At 42.0% G+C, this 13067-nt stretch overlaps 1 protein-coding gene across 1 annotated transcript in view; it reads left to right on the top strand.

Moving 5' to 3' along the window:
• The window catches only part of SMAD9 (SMAD family member 9), a 43787-nt gene extending 35467 nt beyond the window's left edge, over positions 1–8320 (top strand). The window contains exon 7 of the mRNA XM_071448272.1: positions 524–8320. Within this exon, the coding sequence (XP_071304373.1) occupies positions 524–667 (144 nt within the window). The 3' untranslated portion in view covers positions 668–8320. The remainder of the gene's footprint in view (positions 1–523) is intronic.
• Positions 8321–13067: the final 4747 nt, after the last annotated feature.

The following is a 13067-nucleotide window of genomic DNA, read 5'->3' as shown; positions in this document are numbered from 1 at the left end:
TTTCCAGAGGTTAGGCAAATACTTAGAAATTCTAAATTCTTAGAATCACAGGATGAATCTCTACCAATACACAAAGCAGTGCCCAGGACCATCCCTAGTTCCTGTTAATGAAAAAGGCTGGCCTGCTTTCTGTCAGTGCCAGACAGCAGTCTGCCAGACTTCCCTGGGCATGTCCCTGGGGTGCAAACAACAGGGACCATTCCCCACGGGCTGTTTGCAGGCAGCCAGGCTTGGAAACAGGCAGCCAGGCTTTTCCATGATAGTTGTTCTCTGCACCTGGAAGTGTAACTGAGATTTTTAATTTAATAGCATTGAGTCCCTGGCAATTATGCTAACAATGACCTTAAAAAGGAGCTAAGTTTTTAGAGAAAATTATCCCTAGGATAAAGCAGCAAATCTTGGGAACTTGGCTGGTGGGCTGTCTGTAGTTGTGTTAGACTATCAGCACTGGAGTTATGATTTAATGTTTTGAGTGTTTTTAAACAAAAAAACAAAACCACCTCACTTTTTGGTCCTTTTATAGGGCTGGGGAGCAGAGTATCATCGCCAAGATGTTACAAGCACACCCTGCTGGATTGAGATCCATCTGCATGGACCATTGCAATGGCTGGATAAGGTGCTGACACAGATGGGCTCACCTCACAACCCCATCTCCTCAGTCTCTTAAGAATCATCTCTAGAATTCCCTTAGGATGGATGCTATTGCAGGCAGTGGCTTATAGAATTCCCATGAACAGAAGCTTCTATATGTAGATGTATGTAGATGTAAATATATCTATACATAGTCTACTCTCTTTTTTAATTTTTTTTTCATTTTGTGGTTTCTAGTTACTCTGATGCCAGTACAATAAGTTTAGAAAGTCGGGTATAGCATATCTGTTCTCTAGTACAAAATAAGCCAAATTCCTGCAAAAGTGTCAAACATTTTCTGTGAGCATCTTCATTCCCCTGCCAAGCCAGTAAACGGTGCAAATTCCCAGCACTTTCAAGTGGGTTCAGAAACCTGTCTGTCACTGCTCCTAGTAGGTGAAATTCACCCTTCTGCAGGCAACCAAAATCAGATCTCTGTGCCATTTAAATTCATCTTACATCCTGATTTCAAGTCCAGAAGAGGACCTGAGGTGGTGCACAGGACTTATGCATAGAGATGATTTTTATCTAGTGAACTGAAGGACTAAACTGCCATTCCAGTCTGTCTCCCTACTGCAAAGCACGATGGGACAACAAATCCTCTGAAGAGCTGATGTACACTGTCTCTCCTGGGATTTGGCAGGAGAAGGGAGCATGTTCAGCACAGGAACCTTATCTCAGAGCATTCTGGACAATCTGAGTAGTCTGATACTGCTAACATAGTAGGGTATGGTACTGCTGCACTGAAAAGCAACAAGCTCCTAAGAAAAAAATAATAATTTAAATATATGCCCATGAGTTAAAAAAATTAATTAACTTCCAGTGCTTTTTTGCAAAGTACATACATACTTGCATATGTGTCCGGTGTGTAAACTAAATCCTGTTCATTCTACAGTATTGATGTAGTTTGTTTTAAGATTAGGACTGTCTGTATTTAGACTGCTGTGCTGATATCAAGGTACTCCTAGAAGGGATTTGAACTGTGATTCAGAAAAGGGACATTAATTGTGCATTGAAGAAGCAAATAATTACTTTATCATTCACCTTGGGAACAGAAAGCCCCGCACTCAAAGGATGCAATGAGAAGGAGATGGGAGTCAGCCATATCCATCCCCTGTATTGGGCCAGTCCTCAGGATCTGACAGCATTGCTCGGGTCTGACTGAGAGGGCTTCCCTGCCAGTAACTCCATACATCCCTGTGGATGGTTTCTCATCTGAGGTACACGCACGCTTCTTCATTTGCTGAGCTTTTGCCTTGCCTGCAGAGGATGGTGAGGCATGGTGAAGCCATGAACAAGTAAAGAGTGAATCTGTGTGCAGAACCTTGTCTGTATTCTTTCTGTAAGCAGGGAAACCTATTGCCTGTACCCTAATCCCATCCTTGCAAAATGCTGTTCACTTGGAAACCTTTCCTGAGAAGACAGGTGAAACTCTTACTACATTTTGATAATTGTTCCTTTTGCTGAAAGAGTTGAGATTATTTCTTTCCAGGCATAACAGTCCACTGAAAATCGTTTTTATTTAAGGGTCAGAAAGACTGAAAACATCTGCAACATCATTCCTCCATAGAACAAGTAGAAATATTAGTGGAAAAAAAATGTTTTTCAGAATATTTCTTTTCTTCTCACACAATATCTGGTGCTGGACATTTTGCTGCATAATTAGAAGAAGATTCCTGAAATCTTCAGCTGTATCACAAATGCAAAAGGAAATAACATTCACCAGAAAGACAGTGAGTAAACTAACAGTGTTATTTCATTTGAATGCATCTTCAGCTGCCTGCAGCTTTAGCAGGGCACAGAAGGATAAATTGCTGTTAAGTTTGAGCAGTAATAGCAAGTTGTATAGGAAATTTGTAAGTGCAAAGAACCCTATTCTGTCACCATTTGACGTCAGCAGTGTCACTGTGAGATAGGATAAACTTTACAGTCTCTTGCAGCAATGAAATCCAATAACAATAATAATCATATACAGAAATTCCAGGTGTGCCATATACTACTTAGTAGACTTTAGAGACATCAGTTTGGAAAAATGCATTTTCCTCAGCTCTCTCTGTTACAAGTGATCAGATACTGGTAACATTTTTTAGCACGTTTGTTGCCCCTCTTCTCCAGCTGCACAGCTGCACCTTTGCTCCAGGATGAGCATCTTTTGATTTTGCTCATTCTTCTTTTTTTTTTTTTTTTAGCAGCTAAGGACAGAGGATATCACCTTTACTGTCCAGGATCTAGCTCTGTCTCTTATCCTAGATTCTTCCTTGTCTTTTAGGCTGAAGCCTCCTTCCCTTTTAATATAGAGAGAAGCCTAGGAGTTCCTAGGAGTTCCTTTTAGACATTCCCAGCATTGTCATCTTCCTCACAGAGAGCAAAGGGAAATGTTCTGAGGTGCATCTGCTCTTGGGCAGTTCCAGAACTCAGTTTTCTGTCAATACTGCAGAGAAAAATTGGATGGCCAGTGAAGAGAAGCAGCTTCTTCTGGGGCATTATTTGTTTCATCACAAGGTGTTTCAGGCAGGTGAAATACACTCCTATCTGAACATGCTTGTGTCTTCCCACTGAATAAAAGGGGAACTCAGGGTCATTAGCTCAAATGCAGACTGCTACACTGGATGTATTCAAAAATAGATGAAGGGAACCTAATGAAGGTGCAGTGACTTTCCCAGCCTAGTAATGATGCTTGCTCAGCAAGTGTTTGTTTCATTTAAATGGAAGTCGGTCAATTTAGAGCAGTTTTTCCTTTCCTTTATGTCTACCTTTAATCATTTTACAAATAGGATTTGGCTTCCATGTAGTCCATACATGCATCTCATTTAAGGTAGTCACTTTAATAACTGCCTTACTAATAAGAAAAGAGGCATTTCTGGAGCATGATTCTTCTGACCCATTTAAAACACCTGTATTAGGATGAGATGAATTTCCACAAATTTAACTATTTGCTGAAAACTGGATCAAAGCACTCGATTCTGGGCAATTCTGGCAACAACCATCTGTTTTTAGCCTTTGGGAAGGCAGATACCACTGTGTCAGTTGTTTCCTATTGTGATGGTTTCTGGGGGCTTAGCCCACTGTGCTGTGCAAACACACAGAAGCTGACAGCTCCTCCCCAAAGCCCACAGTACATGGGAGGAGCGGTAACAGTGGATGAGACAAAAAAGTAAATATGATGACACCTGCCCAGATAAAAAGTAAGGCTAATAAACCATTTATTTCCCTTTCTTTTTTAACAAGGTTTCTTTTACAGGCTTCTCTAATATATATGAATTGCAATTGGTAAAATTCAGGTTTCTTACAATTTACAGCAATATAACTTTGTATCTCTAATGTCTTCCCCACTTTAGAAGGAGATAATTTCTGCTCAAATGTCTTCATGAACCTTTAAACCCATAGTCACTTTAAGGTCTTTATAAATGTTCTACTCGTTAATGCTCAGCCTTTGGAGACAGTCTTCCTGAGAGATTTAAAACCACTTACAGCAAGACTACTTAGTTGAAAGCAGATTTTTAAAATGGGTTTTTTGAGTCATCAACAGTTCATAGCCTCTTAAAAGTTTCTGTGGAGGACTACCATGCATCAGCAGGCAGCGGTGGGAGCCTAATGAGGCAGAGTCATAAAGCACATGCAGCATGGTATGTAGACCACTTGTTTTCCTATTAAATTTCCTATTAAAGATGACTTCAGTTGCTGCCAGTTCTTCAGCAGCAGCAGTATTAATGTGCTGTTTTCATCCAGAGATGACAGGAACAAATCTCGCACCCTGACTGCCTGGAGCCATTCCATGGCACTGCTGCTTGGGTGGCTCAGTCCCATCCCCTTGCCTAGGAAAAGCTGCCCAGGTATGGCACAGCAGTGACTGTAGCCTTGCAAGGTGCAGCACGTGCCTGCCCTCCCCATCAGCTGCTATACCACCAATGTGTTTACTCCTCATCAGAATGCTTTGGCAAGCTCAGTCTTAAGGGTAAAGTATCAGAAGCATAAAGGGCAACTGTGGCCCAAAGTAGCATCAGCTGGAGTTGAGGAAATCCTTTCCATATCTCCAGCAGGTACTGTGTCAAGATTTCACTACCTTGAGCAGCCTTTTTCAAGCAGTCCCTGAACACCCTCTGGAACAGGGTGTCAGACTTGATGCCATGGTGAGATCCCTTCCAATATACATCATCCTTTGGGTCTCTGTGGAGATTCAGTGATAACTGGTTGCCACAGGAAGGAGCTCTCTGTTAACAGCACTTTCAGGATGAAACATGTTTCTCCTTAGTTATTTCATATTAGTGTTCCCTCAGCATAAAATCAGCACTCCAAATGTCTCTCAGTGTAAATATATCTTCACCACACCCCTCTTAAAATGCAGAAAACAAGGCAATTGTGACTGTAACCTTATCTAATATGCTCTTGTTCTTCCTGACTTACAACATCCACCTTTGTCTATCAGCTCTACAAATGAATCTCACCAGTGACTAAGGAGATGCACAAACAGCTGGATTTACAGAGGCAGCTCAGACAGAGACTTGGCTTCTTGACTGCATGGAATCAATTAATAAAAAAGCCTGATCAATTTAGGAATTTTAAAGGGGTATCAAGTATAAGACTAATGTTCTTGGATTAAGACTGCTCTGGTACAGCTATAACTTTTAGGAATACTTTAGCACTACATGGTACTCAGCAAAGGAAAGAAACATTACATCCTCTGTACGATTCAGCTCTTCCCCTAGCTCCGCATAACCTAACTTAGTACAAGCAAAATCAAACACAACAAAAAAAGATCAATGAGTCATAAAGTAGAGTAATTACATATCATTTTTCAAAGTTGAGAAGTGCTGCCTAAAATGTAGGTTTATATCACGAGAAGGCCATGTAGTTATAGGAAAAGTGGGTAATGGCTTTATTGAAAGAGGGTAGTTTTAGTTAAGATATTAGGCAGGAATTCTTTATTGTGAGGGTGGGGAGACACTGGCACAGGAAAAGCTGTCCCAGAGAAGTTCAAAGCCAGGTTGGATGCGGCTTTGAGTAGCCTGGTCTACAGGAGGGTGTCCCTGCCCATGGCAGGAGGTTGGGACTTGATCATCTTTAAAGGTCACTTCCAACCCAAACTATTTGATGACAATGATGTCCCAGATGCCTGCCAAGCCAGAAACAAAACATCCTTGCCCTGGAGAAACCTGGAGAACTGGTTGTTACTTGAACATCTGAACGCAAGTCCTTCGGAGTGAGTGGAGACCTCACTGAAGGGGCTGAGAAATTTTTTATAAAGGATTTACTAGTTCATGGGTGTTCTAGTAGCCAGAAGTGCACTGAGATGATGAAGAGACTGAGGAGGAAAAGGGAGCATACAACCAGATAACCCAGGTCATCGCTGGAGGTATAAGGCAGTACCTGCTCAGGCAGCCACTCAAGGCCTGTTTTAGGAGCAGCTTGAAGTACCATAATCCTTGCTTGGGTTTTTGTTACACCTGGCCCGGGAGAATGTGCCAGCTTCCTGATTAAGCCATCCAATGTAGTGGGGCAAATGGTGTCCCATGTGTTCCAGAGAGTAAGCTCTGGTTGCATTTGGGAACCAAACTTGGAAGATTATCTTCTGCCTCACCACGAGACTAATGAGGAGCTCAGCTTCAGGGCATTGTCCAAGGACACTACAAACACATCCAGTATATACTCCTCAAAGAAAGATGCAGTCTGAACAGAAACTGCACTGCTGAAAGCTGTGGACTAAATATAGAGCATCTAACCTGGGAATTGCGACAAACCAGCTCATTACAAGATAAGGTGGGAAATTGCAGTGCCCAAAGAAAAACAGTCAGCAGGAACCTTCATGAGGACTCCTGACTGAAATCAGATTTTTAACAGTACATAAGGATGGACAAGTGTGCTTCCCTAAGAGCAACTAAGAGGTCAAGTTACCATGAAAAAAGAGCTTGAGAGAGTTAGTCTCATCTTGTAGCAGGGAGAGAGATTCTGTGAGACTTGAGATCTATGAATTAAGAAGTTCTCAACCTGGAGGCTTCATTGCAGCCACTGAAACAGGGCTTGTTCCTCATGGCAGCTCCAGGACTACCCTTCTGCAAGATACAGGAAGCTTGAGCGGGCATTTAGTCTTTGTTCAGTTGAGAGAAAACTGTGTGTCTAGGACAGACAGACACTTCTGCATGTTGGGGACCAGCACAGAACACAGCCTTTGGTTTGTACCCATCATCTACCCACAGGAAGCTCCAGAACAGTCAGGAACAGCCAGAATCCTGTTACGTGTTCACCCCAGGGCTGTCCAGACACCCTGCCCAGGCGTGCCTTACATTACATTGCCATACTGATGCCACATTTCTCTGCCAGGGGGGTGAGGCACATGAGAATCCTAGCAAGAGGACACTTCCACTTGCACCTGGGCCATGCTTGCAAACTTGGTGCCTGTATAGATAACAAATCTAGTTTGCAGGCCATGTCTCTCACACAAGGTAGACATAACCACTATGTCCTCCAGAATCAGCTACTCTTCCATTGCGGTCAATGTGAACATTTGCAGCTAATTGTGAACACATTTTAGATCTTCAGTCATAGTGTTTTTATTATCCATGGATGCTGCTATTTTATATTCTGTGTTAGTATTCAAATAATATTGCATATGAATAGCATAGGGTGAAATAGACCAACCAGTTAATAATTTTAAATACAGACCTCATCAGCAAAGAAAAGCTAGAGAAAACTTGGTAAAATCTGACCCCTTGCACTTTCACAGTAGTGAGCGAGCACGTCATATTCAAAGTGGTTTATTTGATGCTAAAGTGTGTGTTGTCTTATTAATTCACAATTATGTCCATGAGAAGCTTTGTAAACAAGAGCAAGGGAAAAAACATAACGATGAGCAGAGATATATGCGCATTCAGATAAATTTTTTTCACTTACTCAAGCAATTGGAGTTCTTAATTATTTATAGTACTTTTAAAGTACAAGTTAAATGTACCACAGCCTGCTTTCTGCAGATAAGTCAGTGTTAGCAATTTAAGCCTTCATTTCATATCACCTCTGTGATATTAATGGGGTTGAGAAGTTAGACAAGAAAGTTAAGAAACAGGCCTTTTTGTATGGATCAATGAAGCCATGAAGTTGCAAAGCTCTATGCAAGGGGCTAAAATGGTGGATTTGAGCAAGGAGAGTTAACTATGGGGTTGTGTTAACTATGACCTATCAGTCTGGTGAGAAAATCACTGTGAGTCATCCACAGATTAACAAGAGTCACTCATGTCTATGAATAATTCTGCCCTCTGTTTTCCATCAGAAGCAAAGCAAAACATCTGCACTATCCACAAGTATTACTCATGGTTTGTGACATTCTGTCAACCAGCGTAGGTCGCTGTATAAAAAACAATACTTGGGCTCTTGCCTCTGGAGAATGAAAAATCACAGACATAGCTTCAGGAGTGCAAGAGACCCGGGCAGCTCAGAGTCCTCCAACCAGCCCCAGAGTACTCTATTCCATGCCATGTCATACCAAGAAAGATGGAACAACTGCTAACCAAGAGGACACTTTCCCAAGCATTCCTTCTGCTGCATTTGATTTGAGGCATTCTGAAGACAACACATTTAGTCTGAACAATACACTTTTTAACACACTCCACTTTCTTTGGCCGGAATTATTCTATTGTAAAAGGGATTATTCACATCTTGTGTTTTACTGTTAATAAAGATATTTCTGTTTTAAGAGCTCCTTCTCTGGTTGTCTCCCATTCTTCTCTTTTAAAGAGATTGGCTGTAGGTCCCAGTATGACCACAAGTGACTTTGGGAACTGGAGCATTTAGAAAGCCTTTATCATACAAATCAGTCTTAGGCAAGAGGAATCAGTGAGTAATGGGACGCTTGACACAAGAAAATATATTGAAAATTAATTCAGCATAAAATCTCCATGTATATGAATCCCTCACTGTCCTGTGACAGATTTGATGATTCAAGAGGATGGTGCAGTTTTCTTTGGATGGGGACAGCTCTGATCTGACAGGCAATCACTGTCAATGAACAGTGATGCTGCCCTGTGACAGAAGCCTTCCCTCTGGACCAGACCGACATTAGTGGAAAGACAGACTTGCAGCTGCGCAGTTCTTGAACTGCTCAGGGACAGTGAGAGATATAGTAAGAATGTACTCTTAGGGAAGTGTTGTGTTTCCATCTTCCTAAAATTCGGATTTAGTTCTCTGATAACAGAAGGGAGTAGACAACATAATGGGTCTCAGAGCTACACAGACAGTGCTGGCTTGGGAATCCCATTCAATCTTCTGCTTGAACAGGAGAGCACTGCTACCAGCACATCTCCCAGTGTCTGCACCAGCCTGATGGTGCTGCTGTCACAGACTACCAAAAATACAGGAGAGGTGAGCTGCACTCTACTGTACATCTCTATGCACAGCTTCAGCACCTGACATTTGTTTTGACATCGATAACTTGTTCAATATTGTCTTAACAAACACTCCCTGTGCCAATTTTCTGCCCTGAGGGTTTTGGTTTTAAAAAAGTTCAATCAGATCTGTCCACCCAAATGTCCTGTTCACCTTTTAAAAGTTGACTATTTAAAACAAAATCAAATACATTATTCTACAATTTTTGCCAATTATGTTTTACATATATTCTTACACACTGAAAAGTAACCTAATTTTGCTTAAATCTAAAATAATTTTATGTAGCAAGACTTTGAAAGACAAAATTTCCTTCTAGTCAGAGCTGGCTGTTTTAGCACAGGAAGAAAAACCCATACAAATTTAACAAAACAAAAAAGAACAGAATTTTTTTAAAGAAAAACCAAAGATTTTACTCACTTATTGGTCCAGAACTGTTTATACAAAGTCTTTCAAGTTCTTTTTTAAAGAACAACTTGCACAATGCTAAACACAAAAAATCCCCACAGAACAAGTTGTACAGATACAAAAAGCAGAGCATGTAAAAATCCATAAGACTAACAAACACTGCCAAAGAGATATTATTTAGTGGATCAAACTGCTGCAATATAAAAGTAGTACTTGATAATAAGCACCTAACCCATTTGGATAACCTCTATTCAGAAATGTGGCTTAATACAAAATGATTTTTATAAATATAACATGGGATTTAACATTTACATAATATAGTGTTTGGATTCTTAACCCAATCAATTGCAAGTTCATTTTAATTGGCTGAAAACCTGTGAAGTCTAGCACTGCAGCTGATTAGAGATCTGTTGTCTTAATAAAAGAATTTTAACTATACTTTTTTGAGAAGAAAAAGAGTAGATTTTGAATTATTTACTATTATGAGTTAAAAACTTTATAATTTAATTTAGCCACTTAAAAATTAGTGGTATTCTAATCTGTAATTAAATTATATTTCACATATAAGAAGCTAGTAATTTCAAATAACTCCATGTAACAAGGTCCAACTCTCAGTTTCATACTTTTCACCTGATACTTTTTAAAGCTTTTTGCCATTTATCACTTTAGAAACTTTTAAGTGCAAATTCTTTTACATGCTATGCACAATGAAGCATTTCAAACCTACTCAACTTGCAGGTAAGAAAGAGATCACCGACTTGTACTTTTCTGAAGTTTTCTGAAGCTGGATTGACTTCTTGATGGCATGTTGTCTTTGCCTTTAGTACAAGATTCTATAGGACATAAATCTCTCATATCCCTGAGCAATTGCTGTAAGCTAATGCCACTGGACTGACTCAACTTCAGAACTTTGTTTCACAATGTCCACACAAAGTAACTGACTTCCATCAATGATTGTCATCAAAGACTGGCTTAACTGTAAATGTTTACATAGAAAAATGTTAATTTATTATAATTTTAGTAGAAAAGGGTGTAAAGCTAAACACTGCTACCATAAACAAGTTTTTATTTACAAATTAAATATTAAAAAATTAAATATTAAAATGAAGGTTTAAAAATAATTGGAAAAGACTTCTCCAGATTTCAAAGGAAACATCCCCATAAGAGATCACGCAGCCAGTGCTACATGGAGTAAGAGGGTAGCATTACATAAGCTCAATTGGGAATTCTGGAAAAAATCATGGACAGGCCAGAAGGCAAAGATTTTGGAGCATTGCCAGAGAAAGAGACTTGTGCACAAGAAGCACCCCCATATAACGAGTTTCCAGAAGATGAAAGAGGCTTTGCCCTATTTAGTGACGGATCCTGCTGTGTAGCAGGAAACCATCAGAGGTGGACAAGTCATTGAGGCTGCTGAAGGAGAAGGCAAGTCAAGCAGAGGTGAAAGCCATCTGAACTAGTCAGAGAGATTGCTGAATGAGAAAAGTGACTTGCCTCTTTCTCTATCCTGACTCCTGGATGGTGGCTAATGACCTATGGAGGTGGCTGCAAAAATAGAAGACCAATTGGCAATGCAAGAATAAGCCCATCTGGGCTGGACTGCACCTGCGCAGGGGGCAGGACATCAGTGCACAGGTCGAAAATATGACTGGAAAGGTGTATCAGGGAGATGTTCACATGCCAAAAAACCACTTCACTGAAGAACAGGTAGATATGGCTGCCAAAACTGAATTAAATTAGGTACACTTGGACTGGGTGTGGAATGGTGAGCTATTTATAACCTGATGGGGCCACGAAACATCAGCTGCAACAAACAGATGTGCTCATCACTGAGGGACTGACCTGACCATAGAGGCCATTGCACAGATCATTCATGAATGAGAAGCATGTGCTGCAATCAACCAAGCCACTGAAGTAAACTTTCCCTGGAATAGAGGGCAGCAGCTGGGTTTCCAGTATGGTGAGACCTGGCAGAGTGGACCACTGCCATGAACACACCAAATACGTGGTACATACTCACCGTGGTAGAGGCAACAACTGGCTGGCTGGCCACATTCCTTGTAAACCATTGCCTCTGTTCAAGACACCATCTCAGGTCTTGAGAGACACATTTTGTGGCAACATGGTACCCCAGAGAGAATCAAATCAGACAATGGGACTACTTTTCAAAACAACCTAATAAACTCTTGGGCAAAAAAACATGGCATTGAAAGGAGATCATATCCCTTATCACCCATATGCCTTCTGGAATGATTATGTGGTATAACAGACTGCTGAAGACTGTGTTAAGTGTTAGGTAATGAGGCATGGAAGGACTGGGATGTAAATTTAACAGAAGCCACTTGGCTGGTTAACACCAGGTCTGCAAACCTCCCTGGTCCTGCCCAAACAAAACCCCTACACACTGGGGGAGGAGATAAGGTCCCCATACTATACATGGGAAGTGGCTGGGAAAATCGGGGTGGATTCCTCTCCCTATAGGAAAAGGCAAACCCGTTTATGGGATTGTCTTTGCTCAAATACCTGGGCGTACTTGGTGGGTAATGCAGAAGGATGGGGACACCTGGAGAGCACCCATGAGCTCCAAGGAGATTTAACCTCAGGGGAAAAATAATTTGTGGTTTAAGTTGTATGTTGCAAAAGTAAAGCAGTAAAAATGACATAAACTGATGAAGCATGAATTTTGTGAGGACTAAGGAGAGTGGGAGGCACAGGGCAAATGTTAGTGTCCAATAATTACGTGCTGCTTCTCCAGGCCTGAGCACCCATTGATGGAATCTAACCCAAGTCATGGCCTGATTTTGGACATCTGAAGGGGTGGAGGATGCTCTTGAGATGGGAAAATAATACCTATCGGTGAAAGGACAGGGGATAGCAGTTAATGAAAATTTTAAATCTGTATGTCCAGCCAAAGCCAACCCATCACAGCCCCTCTGCTCTGGTAAAAATCCCATCTGGTGGACTGCATCCAGCTCTGCAAGCCACAACAGAGGAAGGATATCCACCTGTTACAGCAAATCCAGAGACAGGTCACAAGCTGATTAGAGGGATGAAAGACCTCTCTTATGAGGAAAGGCTGAGAGAATTGGGATTGTTCAGCCTGGAAAAGCAGCAGCTTCATGGTGACCTAATTGCAGCCTTCCATTACTTGAAGGGAGCCTACAGGAAAGATGGGAGAGGGACTTTTTACAAGGGCATGTAGGTGTCTTGGTCTCTCTGCGAGCCTCTCAGGAACCCTGGGCCAGTCCCGAGTTGGCAGCCACCGGGGGGCAGCCCCGACACGGCCGACAGTGGGGAGACACTGTCTGTGTGTGCCCCGAGGGTGCTGAGGGCACCTGGGCTGACAGCGGGGAGACACTGTCTGTGTGTGCCCCGAGGGTACTGAGGGCACCTGGGCTGACAGCAGGGAGACACTGTCTGTGTGTGCCCCGAGGGTACTGAGGGCACCTGGGCTGGCAGGGAGACACTGTCTGTGTGTGCCCCGAGGGTACTGAGGGCACCTGGGCTGGCAGGGAGACACTCTCTGTGTGTGCCCCGAGGGTACTGAGGGCACCTGGGCTGGGGGGAGACACTGTCTGTGTGTGCCCCGAGGGTACTGAGGGCACCTGGGCTGGTCGCCTTTGCAGCACAAGAGACACCAGAGACACAAGAGACACCAT

Source organism: Agelaius tricolor, unplaced genomic scaffold (genome assembly GCF_023055355.1).
Source record: "Agelaius tricolor isolate 1412-34295 unplaced genomic scaffold, bAgeTri1.0.p SCAF_26, whole genome shotgun sequence".
NCBI lineage: Eukaryota > Metazoa > Chordata > Aves > Passeriformes > Icteridae > Agelaius > Agelaius tricolor.
This window is presented reverse-complemented; position numbering and strand designations above follow the sequence as displayed.